The 18,178-nt window shown below is 37.0% G+C and overlaps 2 protein-coding genes across 2 annotated transcripts in view; one reads left to right on the top strand and one right to left on the bottom strand.

Moving 5' to 3' along the window:
* The first annotated feature begins 1,125 nt into the window (after window positions 1-1,125).
* Window positions 1,126-11,155, top strand: LOC146489173 (tafazzin-like). Its single transcript, XM_085106939.1, has 11 exons — window positions 1,126-1,304; window positions 2,264-2,392; window positions 5,173-5,221; window positions 6,026-6,092; window positions 6,279-6,297; window positions 6,869-6,949; window positions 7,411-7,452; window positions 7,652-7,714; window positions 8,523-8,575; window positions 9,407-9,484; window positions 10,491-11,155. Exons 1-11 carry the CDS (start codon window positions 1,193-1,195, stop codon window positions 10,581-10,583), a joined length of 786 nt encoding a protein of 261 aa, XP_084963065.1. The 5' UTR covers window positions 1,126-1,192; the 3' UTR covers window positions 10,584-11,155.
* LOC146489171 (serine/threonine-protein phosphatase 2A regulatory subunit B'' subunit gamma-like) overlaps window positions 11,063-18,178 on the bottom strand; it is a 26,090-nt gene continuing 18,974 nt past the window's right edge. Inside the window, exons 15-20 of the mRNA XM_085106805.1 lie at window positions 16,749-16,805; window positions 16,056-16,091; window positions 15,424-15,468; window positions 14,325-14,384; window positions 13,661-13,728; window positions 11,063-12,163 (exon numbers count right to left, since the gene is read on the bottom strand). Of these exons, the coding sequence (XP_084962931.1) occupies window positions 12,064-12,163; window positions 13,661-13,728; window positions 14,325-14,384; window positions 15,424-15,468; window positions 16,056-16,091; window positions 16,749-16,805 (366 nt within the window). The 3' untranslated portion in view covers window positions 11,063-12,063. The remainder of the gene's footprint in view (window positions 12,164-13,660; window positions 13,729-14,324; window positions 14,385-15,423; window positions 15,469-16,055; window positions 16,092-16,748; window positions 16,806-18,178) is intronic.

Genomic DNA, 18,178 nt, shown 5'->3' with positions numbered 1-18,178 from the left:
GCTTCGAGATGAAAAAAAAGTTATCTACTCACTTTTCATAAACCTACATACGTTTTATATCCTTATTAATCCCGTACACAGATACCCTACGATCTATAGGGGTTCAAAGTAGACCAAAATCTCACGCATTTACTGCAGTTTTAGCCGTGTTTGCCCCAGCCCCCCTAGACCAAGATGGCGTCAGAAACGACGAAAAGGTCTATTTCTCGAATGATCAACGAAAGTTGAGGTATCTATTCTTACTAATTTTCGCGCGTACTTATTTTCGCGAAAATTCGGAAACCGAATTTCGCGAGTACTAATTTTCGCCATTGCAAGAAAAATTGGAGCAAAAGTGTACTAAATTTCGCGATTTTGTCAGTGTTTCATTTTAGTAAACCCTGAGCTGCGGGCACGTGTCACAAATAATAAGGAAATACTGGAAAGATAAAAGGGTCTGCGGGTTCAATCTAACTACACTCGGAGCCTACAAATGGAAACTTTGATGACTGTACTAAGAGGCTTTGACCGAATTAAAAGCTGAAGAAGATAGTGAATAGTCGTAAACAAGACGGGAAAGATTTTTTTAGGGACTTGTTTGTTTTGTTATATGATACGCAATCTTTTTTTTCGCGCGTGTTAAATTACGCGATTTTTCACACTTTTGTTTTTAAAAAAATTTTTAAAAATGTTTTTAAAAAATTGCACATGATCAAATCCGGTGTCAAATAATTTTTATAAATATTCGCTTTTGAACAATTCATGAATTGGAAACTTTTGGGACTAGGAAAAGGATAGCCTGCGTAGCTGGCGGTTTTGGTGGGCGGGAAAGCCAGGCTAAAACGAGTGGTGGAGTGGGCTACTCGTTTTGACTCTCGTGCCCGGCTTTCTGGTGAGCCACCCATAAAAACCGCCAGCTACGCAGGCTAGGAAAAGGAAAAAATAACAATAAAACAATTGGAGGAATGTAGCTATGCCAGAAAGCGTCCAATCGTGTTTTGAACTTCCCATACATTTCCGTGTACTCCCCCCCCCCCCCACCCCCGCCTACCGCGAACTATGCTTGAGCCCACAGTGACTGGTATCAGTGGTAGCTACCACTTGACAGCTAGGTACGTTATGTATTTGGGGTGAGATATTGTGCGACCTTCGTAGTAACTTTTGGTGCCTTTTCACAGAGAAATGTAAAACTCTGACACTGAACAGAAAAAGCATGGAGCCTATGAAATGGCCGTTACAGTCGGCTGTTTTGGAAAAAGTCTCCTGGAGATTTCAGAGTGCTGCTCTTATTGGCTTAGTTGGACTCTCCAGTAAAATATTTCTAGGTAGGTTTAAATGTGTTTCTGCGAGTACTATAAACTACTGAAGTTTTTAATTAAGGTTTTATGCTCAGTTCGATACGGCCCGTTACGAACCTTGTTTAAAGTTTATTAAAGCTTAAGCTTACTAGTTTTAGGTTTAAGCTTGTATATTTTTGGAACAGCAACTCAGCTTGAAAATGTTACTAGTGTCACTCACTCTCCTCAGCCTGTATTGGTTAAAATCCTAATTTTATATGCAGTACAATTATTACAAACTGGTAGTCACACGGAAGCCGGGAAGGGTTCCCTTTTTGATGCTTAAAGGCATAAGCACTAATGAAAGACGAATAAGAAGGACAAAGGAGGAAGGGGATGAACCAGGAATAAAAATGAGCATTCAGATGTTTGTAAATCAAACACAGGCCTGAAGACATCTGCATTCAGGATTGTAGATTTCATGCTGATTAGCAGCCAGTCCACATGGTTGCCAGGCTGCATTTTATGTACATTACACCAAAGATCTTCGTCATGGGGGGTTTCCAAATTGCTTGGTGTACTGGCACACGATCATGGTCTTTGGTTAAGAGGAGCGTAACAAAAAGGTAATGCCTGGCCTGGCTTAAGACAATCAAAGGTGCCAAATGATGAAAATTGTTTACATTTACAGTAGGTTTTTGAAAACTTACACAGTTCAAATGGACTGTTTTTATCCAAAAATGTCCACAAGTATTTCTCTTCTGGTGTAGGAATTAGAGTCTACAGGTGGTTGGCATAATCTTTTCCTGGCGTAGGTGTTTTGGTGGCCGCTTGGCATGGAATTTTGAAACTCTTGGCATATCTTCGGGGTGGGATGTACACAGAATGCACCCTGGCATGATTGCATGTATATATTTTTTGTAACTTGGATTTTTAATAGTTAGTTTTAACTACACCCTTCTTGTGCATGTGTGTTTTGATTTATGCCTTACAATAATAAACTGCAGAATGGTTTAACTTTGTCAAGAAGTACAACTTTGATATTCTGGAGAAGAATGCTGAAGAGAGACCAGATGGAGTCCCTTTGGTTACAGTGTGCAATCATACATCTTGTCTTGATGATCCTTGTTTGTGGGGTGAGAAATTGGCATATAATCAATAAATAGATGTATGTATGTGGTACAGGTAGATGTTAAAATGTTTGTGGACAGATGGTTTGCTAAAGAACTTTGAAAATTCATATTCAGTGGATGTAAGCAGATTGAATCCTTTAGTTTGTAACATAGTTTACATAATGTTTTGCAAAATTCAGCAACATGGCTGATTACCTGTTCCCTTTTAGGGGATTCCCTCAAAATAAAAGTTGTTATAAATAATTTTTTTGAAATGTCCATTGATTGTTTGCGAGTATTACATTACTATTTAAAAAAAATGCAATAAAGATAACAGGTCATTGTGCTAGCGGAAGAGCTGTGGTCCACTCAAGTTACCCCATAATTGCTTGGTCAGTTCTTGCTATGTCTGGTGGAAACAGAAATTTTATACTATATAATTAAAGCAGATCAGAAGCGATTTGTCGTTTTGGCATCTTCATGATGCCATTTTTAAGACTTAAACTTACAAATTTAAAATAATTTGTAAGTTAGTCTTGATAATGGCATCATGATGATGCCGAAACGTCAGTTTTTTACTACAACTAATTTTTCCACGTATGGTCTTCACTCGAATTCTGAACTTTTGTTAGTACTACCATCCACGAAAACGAAGAAGACACTCGGTGACAGGGCTTTTACTGCTGCTGCACCATCACTCTGGAATGAACGGCTGAGTGCAATAGGGGACGAGGATAATCTTAAATGTTTTAAGTCCAAATTGAAGAAAGAGTTGCTTACAATACGAAATTATAGCTTTGGATGTAAGAATTGTAAGAATTGTAAATAACTATTTTTAATTAATTATTTTAATTTCTTACATACTTTGTAAGGCATATTTGATCATATCCACATGTTAATTTGCACCATAGAAATATTAATTATTAATTAATTACAACTAAAGCAGCATACCGTAGACCCCAAGTGACCCCCGCCAGGTGGGTCTGGCCCGCATTTGAACGTTTAAACCTGCTGACCCGCCGCGACTGAGTAAAAACCCGCATTTGTGTTCAAGCTCTGAATTTTTGATAAAATCAGTCAATTCCTAAAAGAATCTTAATTTTCATGCCGTGATTCTTACAAATAACAAATAAATGGCTCATAAAACAGTTGAAAAACTACCCGAATTGCACAAAATGGCCATTTTAGAGACCCTTATTTTAAAAAAAAAGCAGAACTTTGAAAAATATTATGTGCATAGAATGTAATATTCAAAAAGTATGTAGCACATAAGCAACAATTACAGATGATTTTCTTGTTAGCTAGGGAAGCACAGTATGAAGCAGTATTCACTCAAAACATTTCTCTTGTGCATGCATGTTCTCAGTAAGGCTGTAAAGTGCATCATTGTTTTATGCCTGCAAGTGGTGGGTAAACTCATCTTTTTTGGCAATAACTCATTATTGCCAAATGCCTCTTTTAAGACCCAGCTTCATGGCAGTGACAATGAAAGGGTGAGAAATTTTTGCTACCTAGGGGTCACCCTTGACAAATGCCTCTCATGGAAAGAGCATGTTAGTAAAGTGTTTACCAAGGTTAACACGCGCTTGGGTCTACTCGGCCGTTTCCGAACATGTTTAACGCTTAAGGCAGCGAAATGCGTATACAACTGTCTCGTGTTACCAGTCCTGTGCTACACCGACACGGCCTGGGGTGAATTGTCTGTTGAGTGCAAGAGTAGATTACAGCGCCTACAAAATCGAGCTGCACGTATAATTGTCAGACGAGATAGCACCAGCGAAGCTCTCAAGACACTAGGATGGCCTAACTTAGAAACTATCAGGAAAAGGAACAAATCTATCTTAGTCTTCAAATGTCTTAATGATTTAGTGCCCCAGTATCTTTCTGATTATTTTAATAGAAACCACAGTTTCCATAGTTACAATACACGTCAGCGTGAAGACATTCATCCTTCAAGACCCAAACTTAGCCTCGGGAAGAGAACTTCTAGATACTCCGGAGCGATTTTATATAATTTGTTACCTGAAACATACAAACCGGCAGCATCCTTGGAGGCTTTTAAGCGACTAATGATGAAACACGATTTTGCATAGAATTTTTTCTTAGTGTGCAAATGTTTTTATTTATTTTTTCTATCCTGTGATATTTTAACCCAAAGTGTTTGAGTCATATATATTGTAATTTTTTTCTCAAACCATAATAATAACTATTTTAGGTGTATACAGGGCCCCTCAGGATAACAGCCCCATAGCTGATTGGGCCACCCTGTCTAAATAAAGTTCACTTACTTACTTACTATTTTGTGTTGTAAATTATTTTGTTTCTAAGAAAATTTCAATATGAAGAGGATAATAACTAAGTTAAAATTATTAAAACTGAAAGTAAAAAAGGATAGTTCATAGTGCTAGTTTAGGAGAAAATAACCATTTAGTTATTGGCTGAGCTTTTTTTAATAGCATCAAGGAAAACCTGCACTGTTTCCAACTTGTGAGCTAAGCACTCACTAATGATGCAAAGAATTCTGCAAAGTGTAAGAATGCACTACATGTATGCAAATCAATGGAATCACCTTAAACTGCAGGACATTATTCAAGATCACATTATTCAAGGTGCTCTTCCAAGGGCCGTGCAAAGTTGAAATGAAATTTACTTCATGTGTTCATTGTACTTCATGTTTCAAAAGTTTTTTTTTTAAACGTCTTTGATGCCCTTAAGCTAGTCGTGCCTATTAAGACCATCTTTGTTTTGTGCAAGTAATTTGTACCGGTCTGATGAAATCTACTACTGTCTGTTTTTCCCTTAAGGTCTTATGAAAATGCGGAATGTCTTGAACACACGCAAAAAGATTAGATGGTGAGTGCAGTGCTATGATTAAATATAATGTTAGAAGCTAATATTAATAATTTAAATACATGTACATGACTGTATAGTTACAATGCACTCAGGGTTTTCACTCATGCATCTAGAAACCTTGTTTCCAGAGGCAAGGTTACTTTAGTTAGTGATCAAGGTACTTTATAGCTAGGGGTCTAACTGGAAGCTGAGGGAGCAAGGATGACCCAGTGATGAGAGCAGTCGCCTCCCACGAATGTGGCCTGGGTTTGATTCCTGGTTTCGGCGTCATATGAGGGTTGAGTTTGTTGTTGGTTCCCTGCTCTGAGAGTTTTTCTCCGGGTACTCCAGTTCTCCTCCCTCCACAAAAACCAACATTTCCAAATTCCAATTTGATCTGGAAACAGTGGAGAGAAGAGCCACTGAGCTGTAGATTCCACTGAAATTCCCATTATTTATTTATTTATTTATTTATATTTACATGTATGTCATCAGCAAGCAAATCCAGTGTTCGAAAGTTTTTTTTTTAAACGTCTTTGAGTACATGTACAGTAACTGTTGCTCTTGAATAGATCTGTACGTGTTTGATGGTTAGTGCACTTAAATTATTTTTCAGTTTGAAAATATAATGCTAAGTTTTGCTGGCAGGATTTAATTTAAAATTAAAGAATTTTTTGAAACTAAGCATGATTAATGTCATTAAATTCTGATTGATATCATAACCTGTTTGTTGGATTAACCAGTGATATTGTAAGAATAAATTTAGCTGCTGGTCACTGTTAGGGCTTTATAAAGGGGTAACTTATGCTACTACTGTCTTTGCAGGACGCTTGGTGCTCGTGAGCTCCTGTTCTCAACACCTTTTCGGTCTGCCTTTTTCAGTAGGGCAAAGGTATGATAACTCAAGGTCAGCTGACACCATTATTTTCTCCTCACTGACTTATAGTTTGATGTGTGCTGTAACTAATTAAGGAAATGAAAAGATTTTGATTTTAACATGTTGAATCGTATTGTGTTAATAACAGCTGAATGTTGTGTTTGGTGACATTCTTTTTTAATGTTTGTTTTTTCTTTCCAGGCTATTCCAGTTGTCAGAGGTGAGATAGCTGTCAGAAACATTCTGAAGAGCACAGTTCTTGATAGTACTACTTCAGATCCTATTACTTAAGATACTGTTGTATTTATTTGTTATTCTCTAAAAATGTCCTTGCTTGCTGAAAATGTCGAGCACCCACCCTCCAATAAGCAGCCACTCTCATGGGCCCAAAATTAAGTAAGTGTGCAGGGTGGTTAATTGAATGAATAGTAGGTACATGTAACATGAGTACTAATTACATTGTTTTCTCTTCATAAATTATTAATGCATTTGAGAAACCAAGAAGTGAGTTGATAAAAATGGAAGCAGAGCTGATCATGAGTTTTTTTTAGCCATCTTTAATTAATTTGAGGTGTTTGGAAACAGGATGAAAGACCCCTTCAAGTGTTCGATAAAACTTCTCAAACAATTTATAATTCTTGCAGAAATTCAAAGCAAAAAGTCACCAAATTTTATGGTAATTAAGATGACATTCCCAAACTTCCTTAGTTTGTGGCAACATTGTGATTTCCTTTCATTGTTTTCTGATCATGAATTATTAATGAGTTTGAGAATAAAATTTCTTCCACTAGGTGATGGCATATATCAGCCAGGAATGGAAAAAGCACTTGAACAGTTAAATCAAGGGCAATGGATTCATGTCTTTCCTGAAGGTGGTACAACCCCTGGCATTAATTATAATATATTAAGAAATTTTATACGCCAAAGTTAAATCTTCTCCCCTCACATGTAACTTGTAAACTTGCAGGGTGCAGTGTTGTCAACTCACACAGGTTTTTAGTGGTACTTCCTCCTAAGGGAATAGATCTAAATCTTAATAACTTACTAAAGTTTTAGGCCATCTACATTGTCTAGTAGGTACGTTGAGTATATCATAGGTACAGGCAACCTGAAAAATCAAATTGGTTGAGAAACTGGATTAAAGATGGAATAATTATTAGCACTTTGAAATTCTGAATTTCACTTTTAGTGTAACATTTGAGAAACAAATCTATCTGGTACACTTTATAAAATTTCAAATTATATAATGCCTACAACCAATCATTATCAAAAGTCTGTGGTTATATATATAATTAAGTGACTATTTAATGATATGGTCATGTTTCTGTTCTAGGTGCTATCAATGTCAATGATGCCATCAAGAGGCTGAAATGGGGTAGGTACATGCTCTAATGGACCTTGGATGGTGACCTTTATACAGAGCTATGGAATTAGCAAGTCATTTCTCCAATGTGATTCCAAAATAAAAATAATCAAATTGATGTTTTAAACAACTCATTTGTGAATCAACTTATTAGTCACTATGATAAAACCCCTGCACCGTTTTTCCTCAGTCTTTACTTTGTTACTGGTAGGTGTTGGCAGACTGATAGCAGAAGCGCAAGTCACTCCAATTGTTGTACCATTTTGGCATGAAGGTGAGTGCAGTGAACTCTTCCTAAATAATTGCTTTTTTCTCATCATGGCTCGGCATTTTTTTTGCCTTTCCTTTTACAGCCGTTACCAATAACACGCGACCTACGGCAATCAAAAGAGTCCGATAAAGTTGCGTTTTGGTGGACGTCAATCAAACAAAAGCCGTTGAAATTATTTTGAATTCTGACAAGATTCCAAGGTAACCCGGCAAGAAACTAAGAATTTTACCTCGCTAAGAGAAGGTAAACTTTATTTAAATTGATTCTCGAGCCAGATCAAGCGCAAATAAAAGGTTTTTTTGAATTAAAAATTTCAATTTTCACTGCACGTGATAATTTACTCACTTGCATGCATCGCTGATTTATTATCAGGTGTAGCGATTTCAAATGTTTCATAAAAAATACGGCTTCGTCTAAACAATACCCATTTTTTTTTAGATAATCTGGCTTGGAAATCAACTTTCATAAAGTTTACCATCCGTCAGCGGATAAAACTGTCAATTTCTTGGTTCTGTTGCCTTGAAATGTTCTCAGAATTCAAAATAATTTCAAAGACTTTTCTATGATTGACGTCCACCAAAACGCAACTTTATCGGAGTCTTTTGAAGGCGATAGGTCGCGTGTTTTTGGTAACTGCTGTAAAATGAAAGGCATTAGGCAAAATTGTGGAGCATTTTTCTTACTTTGTGGCCAAAAGGGGATCATATTAATGCCCCTTTTGCACAATTCGTAAAAGCCCTCCAATAATGTTTATAGTGTATTCCAAGAATGGATCACAGTTGAATTGTTATTTTTTTATTTTAATTTCCAGGAATGGATGATGTTTTACCAAATCAAAGTCCTTACATTCCAAAAATAATGAAGGTCAGTTTCAACAATCCTGTACTACATTCTTATGATCAAGTGTTAAATAATTAATTTAAAACATCAGTTCTGAGTATCTAGTAATTAATTTGTAAGTTCATTAAGCTGTCTTGGCTCCTTTTCGAGCAATGAATGTAACAAACAACTGTAAAGACGATGGTACAAAGAAAGAGTAGCAAAAACCTTTTGACCTTCAGTACTTTCTCTGCTGCTCCTTTCAATAACATACAGACTCTAAACTTCACAACCCAACAAACGATTTGCATGGTTTGCTGCCATCAATATTATTATAATTACAGCGACAACCAGCTGACCGCAAAAATACAGAAACCAACAAATTGGATCGAAATCCGCTAATCACAGCACATGAACATGACCTTTGGCCCCGTTGAGCCAAACAGTTTCTAAGAGGTCCACTGCAGTGATTGACAACAGTGAAAAGCGTAATGGTTGGTTGAACAGTCAGTCTGCATGTCGCAAAGTAACATATTACATGTATATATATTATTCATTCAAGGTCAGATTTTCACTCAAGTTATATTAATTAATTGTTGTAGGTTTTTTCTTGGAGGGAACAAAATAACTTCCTTAAGTGGCATTTACAAAATTTAAAACTTGACAATTACTGTAAAGAAACAAAGATCCAATGAATGACCTCCACCTAAATAGCATGCTAAAAAGACACCTTTCCTGAAACCAAGTGATGGAGCCAAATAGTCACTGCACAATTGCGACACTTTAGCTTGAACATCAGATGTCATAATTTCAGGTCAGATATCATGATACCCCTCATTCTCACTCATGAATTCAGTTCTTGTTCTTTCACATCAGCGGGTGACAGTGCTGATCGGAGAACCAATGGAATTCACAGAGACGGTGCAAGAATACCGAAAAGCAAAGAAAAGTGCAGTAAGTGCTTACAGTTCTGTACCACCTTGTAGGATGGTGCATATTAAAATAGTTAAAATTGAATTGACTAAAGGACTGGGATGAAGCTAGACTTTCTCACTCTTTTCGAATGGCGCATAAAAAGACGACTTGAGGCAAGTCTAGGACGAACCTTGCAGAACAGTGTGTGGTCTGGGACGTTGTTTAAATTAGTTCTGGTCACCTTCTTCTTTCTTGTTGTAGATTATGGGTGTATTTTTTGGGCGGAGAATCCAAAAATGGATTTGTGAACCTCCCGCAACAGGCACCAGAAAATTTTCCATGAGAACTTAGAGAGAATCCAGGGGATATTAAGCATCTTTAAAGGTTTCATTTTTAAAAATACATTCTCAAGCTCTTTTAAATAATCTGCCAATTCAAAAAATTCATTACGAGTACATAAAGAAATTCATGACAAGTGTGAAGTGTGATAAGGGGGTGTGATAAAGGTCCAACCAATGTTTCTGTTTTCCGTGGCCTTTCACTGAAGTGGGAGTCTGGGAAAACAAAGCTCAGCAGGCTCAAAATGCAGTTCTTTTTAAAATGGTTTGTTTTGCATTAAACATGTGAGTGTTTCATCACTCCTCTAGTCAGTACCTTCTGTAACTGTCATCTCCAGTTGGTGTTTGCTATTTTGATAAAACAGCAAACTCTTAACTTGTATGATATATTATCATCATGTAAAGTTTACGTGTATGCCCTGGTGGAGGAAAGGTTAATATAATTGTATATGATACTCAGTGTAAAAACCTGTGACATTGTTGTCCTAAGCTTATTTTCTGTTTTCTTGCTTCGTGCTATTGTATTACCGGCTCAGTTAAACCCTTAAAGTTTTACTTTGTTCTGCGTCACTTGTGAGTTGGTTAGGTTTTTGCACTGAGGATTCAGAACCATAATAAATTTAATATTATTCATCATGTCTAATCCATTCATGAATATCTCAATCTGAAGTAATCCAACCGTCATCTACCGTGATTCTACTTTGCAGATGGAGACCAGAAAGCAAATCACTGATATGATCCAAGAGAGATTTAAGGAGCTGAAGACTGAAACACGCTTGCTACACAGCAAATGGAGATGACAATAACTGCTCGCCGAACGGTCAACTGAGGATAAAAATTAATACTAAAACAGTTGTTGCTTCAAATTGTCTGGATTGCATTCAATTGACCATACTCTGAATCAGAATTAATGAAATAGTCTCAGTCTGTATGTACATTTCTTATACCTTCAAACTATTGCTGCATAGCAAACAATATTCATGCAACATCCATTTTGTCTTCCTGTAACTCCAGGCACCTGGTATTTCTGCAAACTTTGCTGGCAATTAAACAATATTCAAGAGCCATTTTGTATTCTGGTAACTCCAGAAACCTCTCACAAGGTTTTTTTTTGTAATCATTGTTATAGTTTGTGGGTTGGCCCAGTTTGCTTCTGAGATCCTTAATTATAGATATGTGTACTACTTGTAAATTGTTTGATGAAAAAAATTAATCTTTAATGTCAGGCTTTTGGATTCAGTCTACTTGTGCCACACATGAAGAGAAAAGGACATTCTAGTTAAGTCATAAATTATTGCTTTATTTAAATAACTGCATGTACCAATTTATTGATAAATAGGTGCATTACAATAAACATTGCATGAAAACTGAATGAGCTGGCAGCAAAGCCTCGTTACTGTGGATTGAGGGTCTCTATCAGGAAAATTCCAAACCACTGTCCAGGGGATAAACATGTATGGAAATTGGAAACATAATCATTGCCAAAGTCAGACATAGCCTGCAGAACAGGTATTATTTTATTGCCTTTTTCAGGCAAGTAGAAGCAAGCGCGAGGGGAGCGCAGAGCGTGAGTCACGTGACTCACCCTCCACACTTGCCTCACCCTTGAATTGCCTCCGCTCACCTGAAAAACACGCAAAAAAATGACGCCTGTTCTGCAGGCTAAGGCAGACACTTTTGTCCAATATAAAAAACCTCTGAGACAGTCTTTAATCATCTAGGAATTTTAAACCAGGCTTATAATAAACGAAATATACAGCATCACCACTTAGTCTGGTATGGACCAAACATTTTAATGTTTGAAAACTAGATAAGATCAGGGTTCAAAAAATAGCCTCTTGATAACGTGGACTAAACTTCTTTTGTGGTCCAATTGAGCAGTTTCCAGTGTTCCACCCTTATCACAGTATCTCATGATAATGAAAACTTTCATTAACTAATTGGAACAGTGTTGTGTTCCCTGATATTTCCAAGATAAGTATCTGAAAGAAGTACTGAATAGCAAGTAGTCTGAATCCTGATTTGTAAAATAGTTGTTACTTGTAGTCTCCAGAAGCCCAATAGAAGTCCTCTTTGATCTTTGATTTAATCTAAAGTCAATGGTTCTTTTGCCCCCTGTTCCTCCATTTGCTTTTTCAACAAAAGGAAGAGAAATTTATCAAACTTGAGCCCTCTTGTGTTCCATGGTAACTTTCAGTTGCACAATTGTATTAATGTGTCAGCAAAATTCCAGAACTAAAATTGCCATGGAAGATGTTGCAGGTGGAAACAGTTTATCAGTTATTCATTATTCACATCCTGTACCAGAAGCTCTCTGTTCTCATAAGTCCAGAAGCCATTTAAATCAATCAGAATACTGGTGACTGTTTCTCCTTGGCCACTGTGAAAAGAAAATAAGTAGACTACATTTAAAAAATGTACCTATAGTCCAGTACTCTGCAACAACAATAGACCTGTTTTCCTGTTATCTTGTGAAATTAAATTTGGTAGCTAGCTAGGATATTATAATTTTTCTCCTTAGAATGAAGGAAGCAAGTGCGAACCTGTACAATATTAGAAACTGAAATGTGCAAAGCTGTCTGTCAAGTGTTGACATTATGTAAAGGGTACCACTCACTGCATGAAAATCTAATCCCTTAACCAATGTTTTCCTTGCAGGTCTGGGGCTGGTTGCATAAGGCAACTTAAGATTACCGCATTTACTCGAATAAGCACGGGGGCGCTTATTTAATTTTTCGTGTCTCCTGTGCGGCGCTTATTCAAGGGTGGCGCTTATTTGAGGGCAGCGCTTATTAAAAGGCTCATACCACAAAGCCAAAACATTTTGGTTGTACAAGCAAATGCTGACAATCTCCTTACTGCAACAGTTACAGGGAAGAGAAAGAGGGAGGTTGGGCTTGTCGCACAGGTGAAGTTTACAGTCTTCACACAAGAACTGAAGAATGCGAACATTTTAAGAGAACTGAATGAGAGAGCATCAAGATATACTCACTTTGAACTGAAAAACATCACTATTGATGAAAATAAATTCCCATTACTGGCTTAGAACCGCATTGCAGCGATTACAGTGTACTTTTATCATCTGATCGAAATACTCAAACAAGCGCCGCACCGGAGCTGCGGCGCTTATTCGAGGGCGGCGCTTATTAACCATTCGGCTCCATGTGCGGCGCTCAATCGAGGGAGGCGCTTATTCGTGTAAATACGGTATGGGCATTTTATGACACCATTTCCTATGATCTGAAGGATTTCCTAGCCTCACTATGAGGAATCTTTCATTCTTAGGCTGATTAATGAGCATACTGGGAAACACAAATACCAATAGCCCACAGGCACTTCCTTCAAGGGTGGTAAAGGTTTAAGTCTAAATAGTGGTATTGATTTAGGCTTCAGGGGCCCGTTACTCGAAATTTCCGATAACTTACCGGGCCAGAGAGGTTTTTTTTTATGCTTTTTCGACAATTACGGGCATGGTCCTTGGCCAATGTTTTTGTGGAATTGTAAGGATTTTAAAATTTAGCATCGAAAGCTAATTAAAAATTGACTTCCGTGGAGAAACATTTATCACCAAGGACACTTTTCGGGCCCAGTAAGTTACAAGGACTTTCAAGAAACCGCCCACTGGTCAGAAAATAGCTAGTGAAACTGCATATTTTGGCCCAAAAAAGGATACAGGAAATCACATAATTTTGGTTTGAAATGAGCAATTTTTCAAGAAGTGTACCCTTAAACACTGCCATCAAAAAGGATTTTAAGAGCCCCTGAACACAAGTCCATTTAGTGCCTGCAGGGAAGTTTAACCCAGCAATTGAACACCATGTCCCAGTGGGAAATATTTTAGCAATATTACTAAAAATAAAGCATTAAGTTTACTGACCTGTTGACAAGGTCTTGCAGACTGATCCTGTAAGGGTCTGTTGGTTTGACCATGTCAAAAATCTCATCCTGAGATTGAAAGAAAACAACAAACAATCTTTTTGCCATGGCATTCCTTCTTAAAATATAATCTATGTTCCAAAAACTATATATTCTTACCCCTCTGAACCAAACTCCTCTGAAAACTATAAAATAGTTTATAAATCCCTAAAACTATCATTGACCTAAGATAAATATTAATGTTAATTCCGCATTTTTCTAAAAAGTTAATTATATGCCACTAGGTATTATATTTAATGTATTCATGCAAATAAAAATTTAAATCATATTTTTATGCTAAAAGTGCTTTTGGCACTTGCAAATAATAATATTCATTTGGTGTTTGTCTTACTTGTGAACAACACAAAAGGTAAGCAAACACAAGGTAAAGCTAGCCTGCGAAGGCAGACATATTTCCGGCTGTCTATCCTCTCCGCTGAGAGAAGTGACGGCCAAAAGCATGACTAAAGCATGACTTATAGTTTCAAACACACAAAAATGCAGGGTTATCCTTATACTTGCATTTGTATCATTTGCAGTGCATGTGTGAACACCACTTGTATTTGTATTGTACATGTAAACCAAGCTTCAATTTAAATAATAATTATTATTCATGTATTCCATACCTTAACATCAAGAAACTTCACTGGTTCATGACCATGTTTCTTCATTTCTTCTTGAATTTCCTGCACGGAAGAGAACATTCATTCTTTGAGCCATAAATTAAAGTGGGACCTAGCCTGAGTATCAGGCCTTCCTAAGGGGAGGGGAGAAGGGGAGGGGAAGGGGGAGAAGAGGATAGGAAGGCCTGACACAGAACCTTTCTGAAATCTGTGTCGAACATCCAAAATTCGGACATTGGCGCTGATTGGACGAAACACAAAAGGTTACATTACACTGCCGGAAACAAAAATTATCATGATAGACTAAACAATGCAACTGTCGCATGTTTTGTATTTTGATATCAAAGGTCATTTCTGTCATTTCTGGGTTACGAGTGCTGCGTTTATCGCCTGTTGAGCAACCGTCGTTCTTATATCCGTTGAGGCATTTTATTTGGGTTTGGTTTGGCTTGTTTCAGTGCGTCCGGTGACAGTACAGCCTCTCTAGTAAGGATTTGAACTGTTTAATAATCTTTATCCGGCCGCCTATTTGTTTTCGTAGCTGAGATCTTGTGTGTCTTATCACGGCTATTTGTCTTTTGATTAGTTACGGCTGCGTTTTTGTCATCACTTCTTGCCATTCTGAACTGTGAGATTTGTATTTTCCTCCTGTAATGAAGCTGTATCTAGTCGCGAATTCTGCTCAGTGGTGCTCAACAGAAAATATTTTCTTTGGAGAGTCTTGCAATGGAGCTGTCTGTGTAACTTCAATTCATATCTCTCACAGCGGTCATTGCTGACATGACAGTTGCATGACCAGAAGTTATAATGATCAGCTAACATTTGTGGCGAAGCATCATGCTCATCGAGGGGGCGGAATACTCGTCTCAATGCTTTTGTGTCAGGCTTTTCTTCCCTTTTCCCCTTCCTCTCTTCCCCCTCTCCCCCTCCCGCCCCTGAAAAACCTGATACTCAGGCTAAGTGGGACCATAATTTATCATATACAACAAAAAGTGAAATCTTGAATACCATGAAAAATAATGTCTCTTTTGTACCACTCAACAATGACATTAATTATTTTCATAGAAATAAATAATTATACCAAAAATTTTGAAAACCTTACCCTAAAAAAGTAGTTTAACGAGAAGATGTTCAGATATCCAACGGCCTGAAATGAAGGAAAAATCCATTTTTTTTTAGTTGCAGCCCCTAATACTTTATTTTAGTATAAGAAGTAAGTTGTGCATCCACATCATGATCCCGGTGGAGGTAACTCCTTATTATTAATGGACTGTATTAATGTTATTATGGGGATTAGAGGCCCTACCCAAAAGGGGTACCTTTTTCTAGTCTGGAGATATAATAAATAAAGTTTAGATCTCTTAAATAATTATATAGGATCTTTAAGGTAGGGGAGACTGTCATTAAGGTATTTGGAAGGACCTTTCAAAGTATCTCAAACAGAACCACATACTAACAGCTGATTCATTCATTACAAGCTAGTATGGTATATGAAAGGGTAGGATCTGGACCACGGGGTGGAGCCTCCGGCCCACATCAAATTTTGTTGACTTCACTTTCTAAGGATATCACTCATAAGTCTTTCAACTGGCAAACCTTAAACATTACAGGTCCACATTGAATTGAAAATTTAGAAATTGGAACATAGCTGGTAGAAAATAGCCTAAGGGTGAGCTAGCTATATGCAACAATAAACTAAGCCAACCCTACAAACTGCTCCACAGTTACAAATACCTGCACATCCAATATTCTAAACATGTACTGCAGAGCCTGGTGAACAAAAGGGGGGAACATTAATTATATGACTTGTACAAATACTGTAAAATCTGAGTTACCAGTATATTTTATCTTAGTGTCCCTAACATTGGATTGGACTGGATATGATTGGATTGGAAATTGGATTGAATAATTATATTTTAACATGGTAAATTCATCAACAGAGAATAAAAACTTAAGAAAATTACATCCTATTTTATCCTAAAATAATACTGCTTTACATGGATACCATGTTTCAAGGAATATATAAATTAGTCACTAAAGAGGCTGCATTGAGTATAGACTAGCTAAAGCAGCTGTTTTTCAGAAAATTGGTAAGGGGCAATATAATGGAACTGCAAGTTTGTTCACGGAGCTCTTGATGGATATTCAGTTACAACACAATAACTGTGTCTGTTGGATACTTTACATGTCTTGAGGATAACTTACAATATAAGGAGCAGTTGTTTTTCATAATAACTATGATAACTCTTTTTTTGTTATCGTTTTAATTTCAATGGCCTTCTCACCTCACTTTCTGCAGCTTAAGGTATCAGTCATTTTATCAAGTCTTTTAATATACACCTGTAGTACCCATTACTGTACCCATATGCATGCACATGGCAGAAATGCCCTCAACTTTTTATCAAATGCTTCAAGATAAATACCAACCTGTGGTTCTTTTCTATTCTCTAATGCAAGGACAAAATCCAAGTATGTCTTGTAATCCTAGAAGGCAAATCAGGTTCACATGCACTTTTGATTTTCTTCATTACATTTTTAAAATAATAATAATAATATTAGAAGCCACACATTACAAGGGAATTATACATGTGACAGTTCCTGCCCAAAATATGAAAATATTCATGGACCTCAAGTTTAGACACTGAGGAGAATCTAGGGAAAAACAACTGAATGCTAGAGGCATTGCCAGGGTGAATTTATATGCAGCTACAGAAAATATCAATGCGTCCCTCATTAAAGGTCATTGAAAATTCTGAGGGGAAGGGACATCTTAAAGCTTAATTTAAAGAACAGCATGAAGCTACAAATGTAACTTGGTATATTTAGGGAGATGGTGGGGTCCAAATCAAAACCTTTCTGTTGAAGAGGCATGGTAATTTCAATGACAAAACCTAAACTCAGGACGGAACATGCTCAAATAGTATAGGGTTGGCTGCTGCGATGACATGACTTCACATTTATTTATTGTAATGGGAAAAATTTGACAGGAAATCTAGAGCAAAGTTTGTAGCACACTACAACTGAACTGCTCTACTCCTTAAAACAAGACTGAATGCAAATTAATAAGTTATACAACCTTCACAGTAGTAGACACAACACCCCTCAGCCCTGCCCATGCCCTTAAGACATTGTTGGGTTCCCAACAATTCACTGTTATGGTATTCATTCATGCACATGGGTACTCCAATTCTTATTTATTTATTTGTTTGTTTGTTTATTTTATTGAACAATTTGCCATAAGGCAGGTGAAAGAAAAATAGGACTTGCAGTCCCTTGCAAGATTCTCCACCCAGCCCACCCCAATAAAAAAAGACCCACAGTAGCCCACCCAGCCCTAATTTAAAAAAAAAACAACAACAAACAAACAAGTAATACTATATTAAGGTTCAAAAATACAAAAAGTATATACCATAGAGAATACAGCCAATCAGAAAGCTAGAAACCCATTGTATATTCTATGGTATGCAATGGAAGTATTCCATGAAAAAATCCCAGCGTTCCTCGCGGCCTTCAAAGGGTCTTATACATTTAATGAGCAGTACCTATTTATAGTTTTAGTTTTTTTTATCAAAATTATGTACTTTCAAGAAATGTTGCCAATCTGTTGTATATTTTTTCACTGATTGTATTAATTATTTTGCTGTTAAAACAATGAGTGGCATGGGATAAATTAGTTATGCAGAGCTTTCTCGTGGTATACCGTGAATATCCCACTCGCCTAAAGGCTTGTGTGTATTACAGTACTAAGAAAAATCAAGTCACTCCTGGGATATTTCACGGTATACCACTCAAAAGCATTGCATGTTAACTGGTATCTATATACTAGTTATGCAATGCTTTTGAGTGGTATACCGCAA

Source organism: Pavona decussata, unplaced genomic scaffold, assembly GCF_977016875.1.
Source record: "Pavona decussata unplaced genomic scaffold, jaPavDecu1.1 SCAFFOLD_6, whole genome shotgun sequence".
In the NCBI taxonomy this organism is placed as follows: Eukaryota; Metazoa; Cnidaria; class Anthozoa; order Scleractinia; family Agariciidae; genus Pavona; species Pavona decussata.
The sequence above is the reverse complement of the archived record's forward strand: the minus strand, read 5'-3'. Positions and strand labels throughout refer to the sequence as shown.

What these genes read in the sequence shown, in the direction of transcription:
- LOC146489173 (XM_085106939.1), top strand. Translation starts at nt 1,193, where the DNA reads ATGGAGCCTATGAAATGGCCGTTACAGTCGGCTGTTTTGGAAAAAGTC. An exon ending in TGTACCATTTTGGCATGAAG is followed by an intron (nt 7,715 to 8,522) that starts GTGAGTGCAGTG and finishes TTTAATTTCCAG; the next exon opens with GAATGGATGATGTTTTACCA. An exon ending in GAAAAGCAAAGAAAAGTGCA is followed by an intron (nt 9,485 to 10,490) that starts GTAAGTGCTTAC and finishes TCTACTTTGCAG; the next exon opens with ATGGAGACCAGAAAGCAAAT.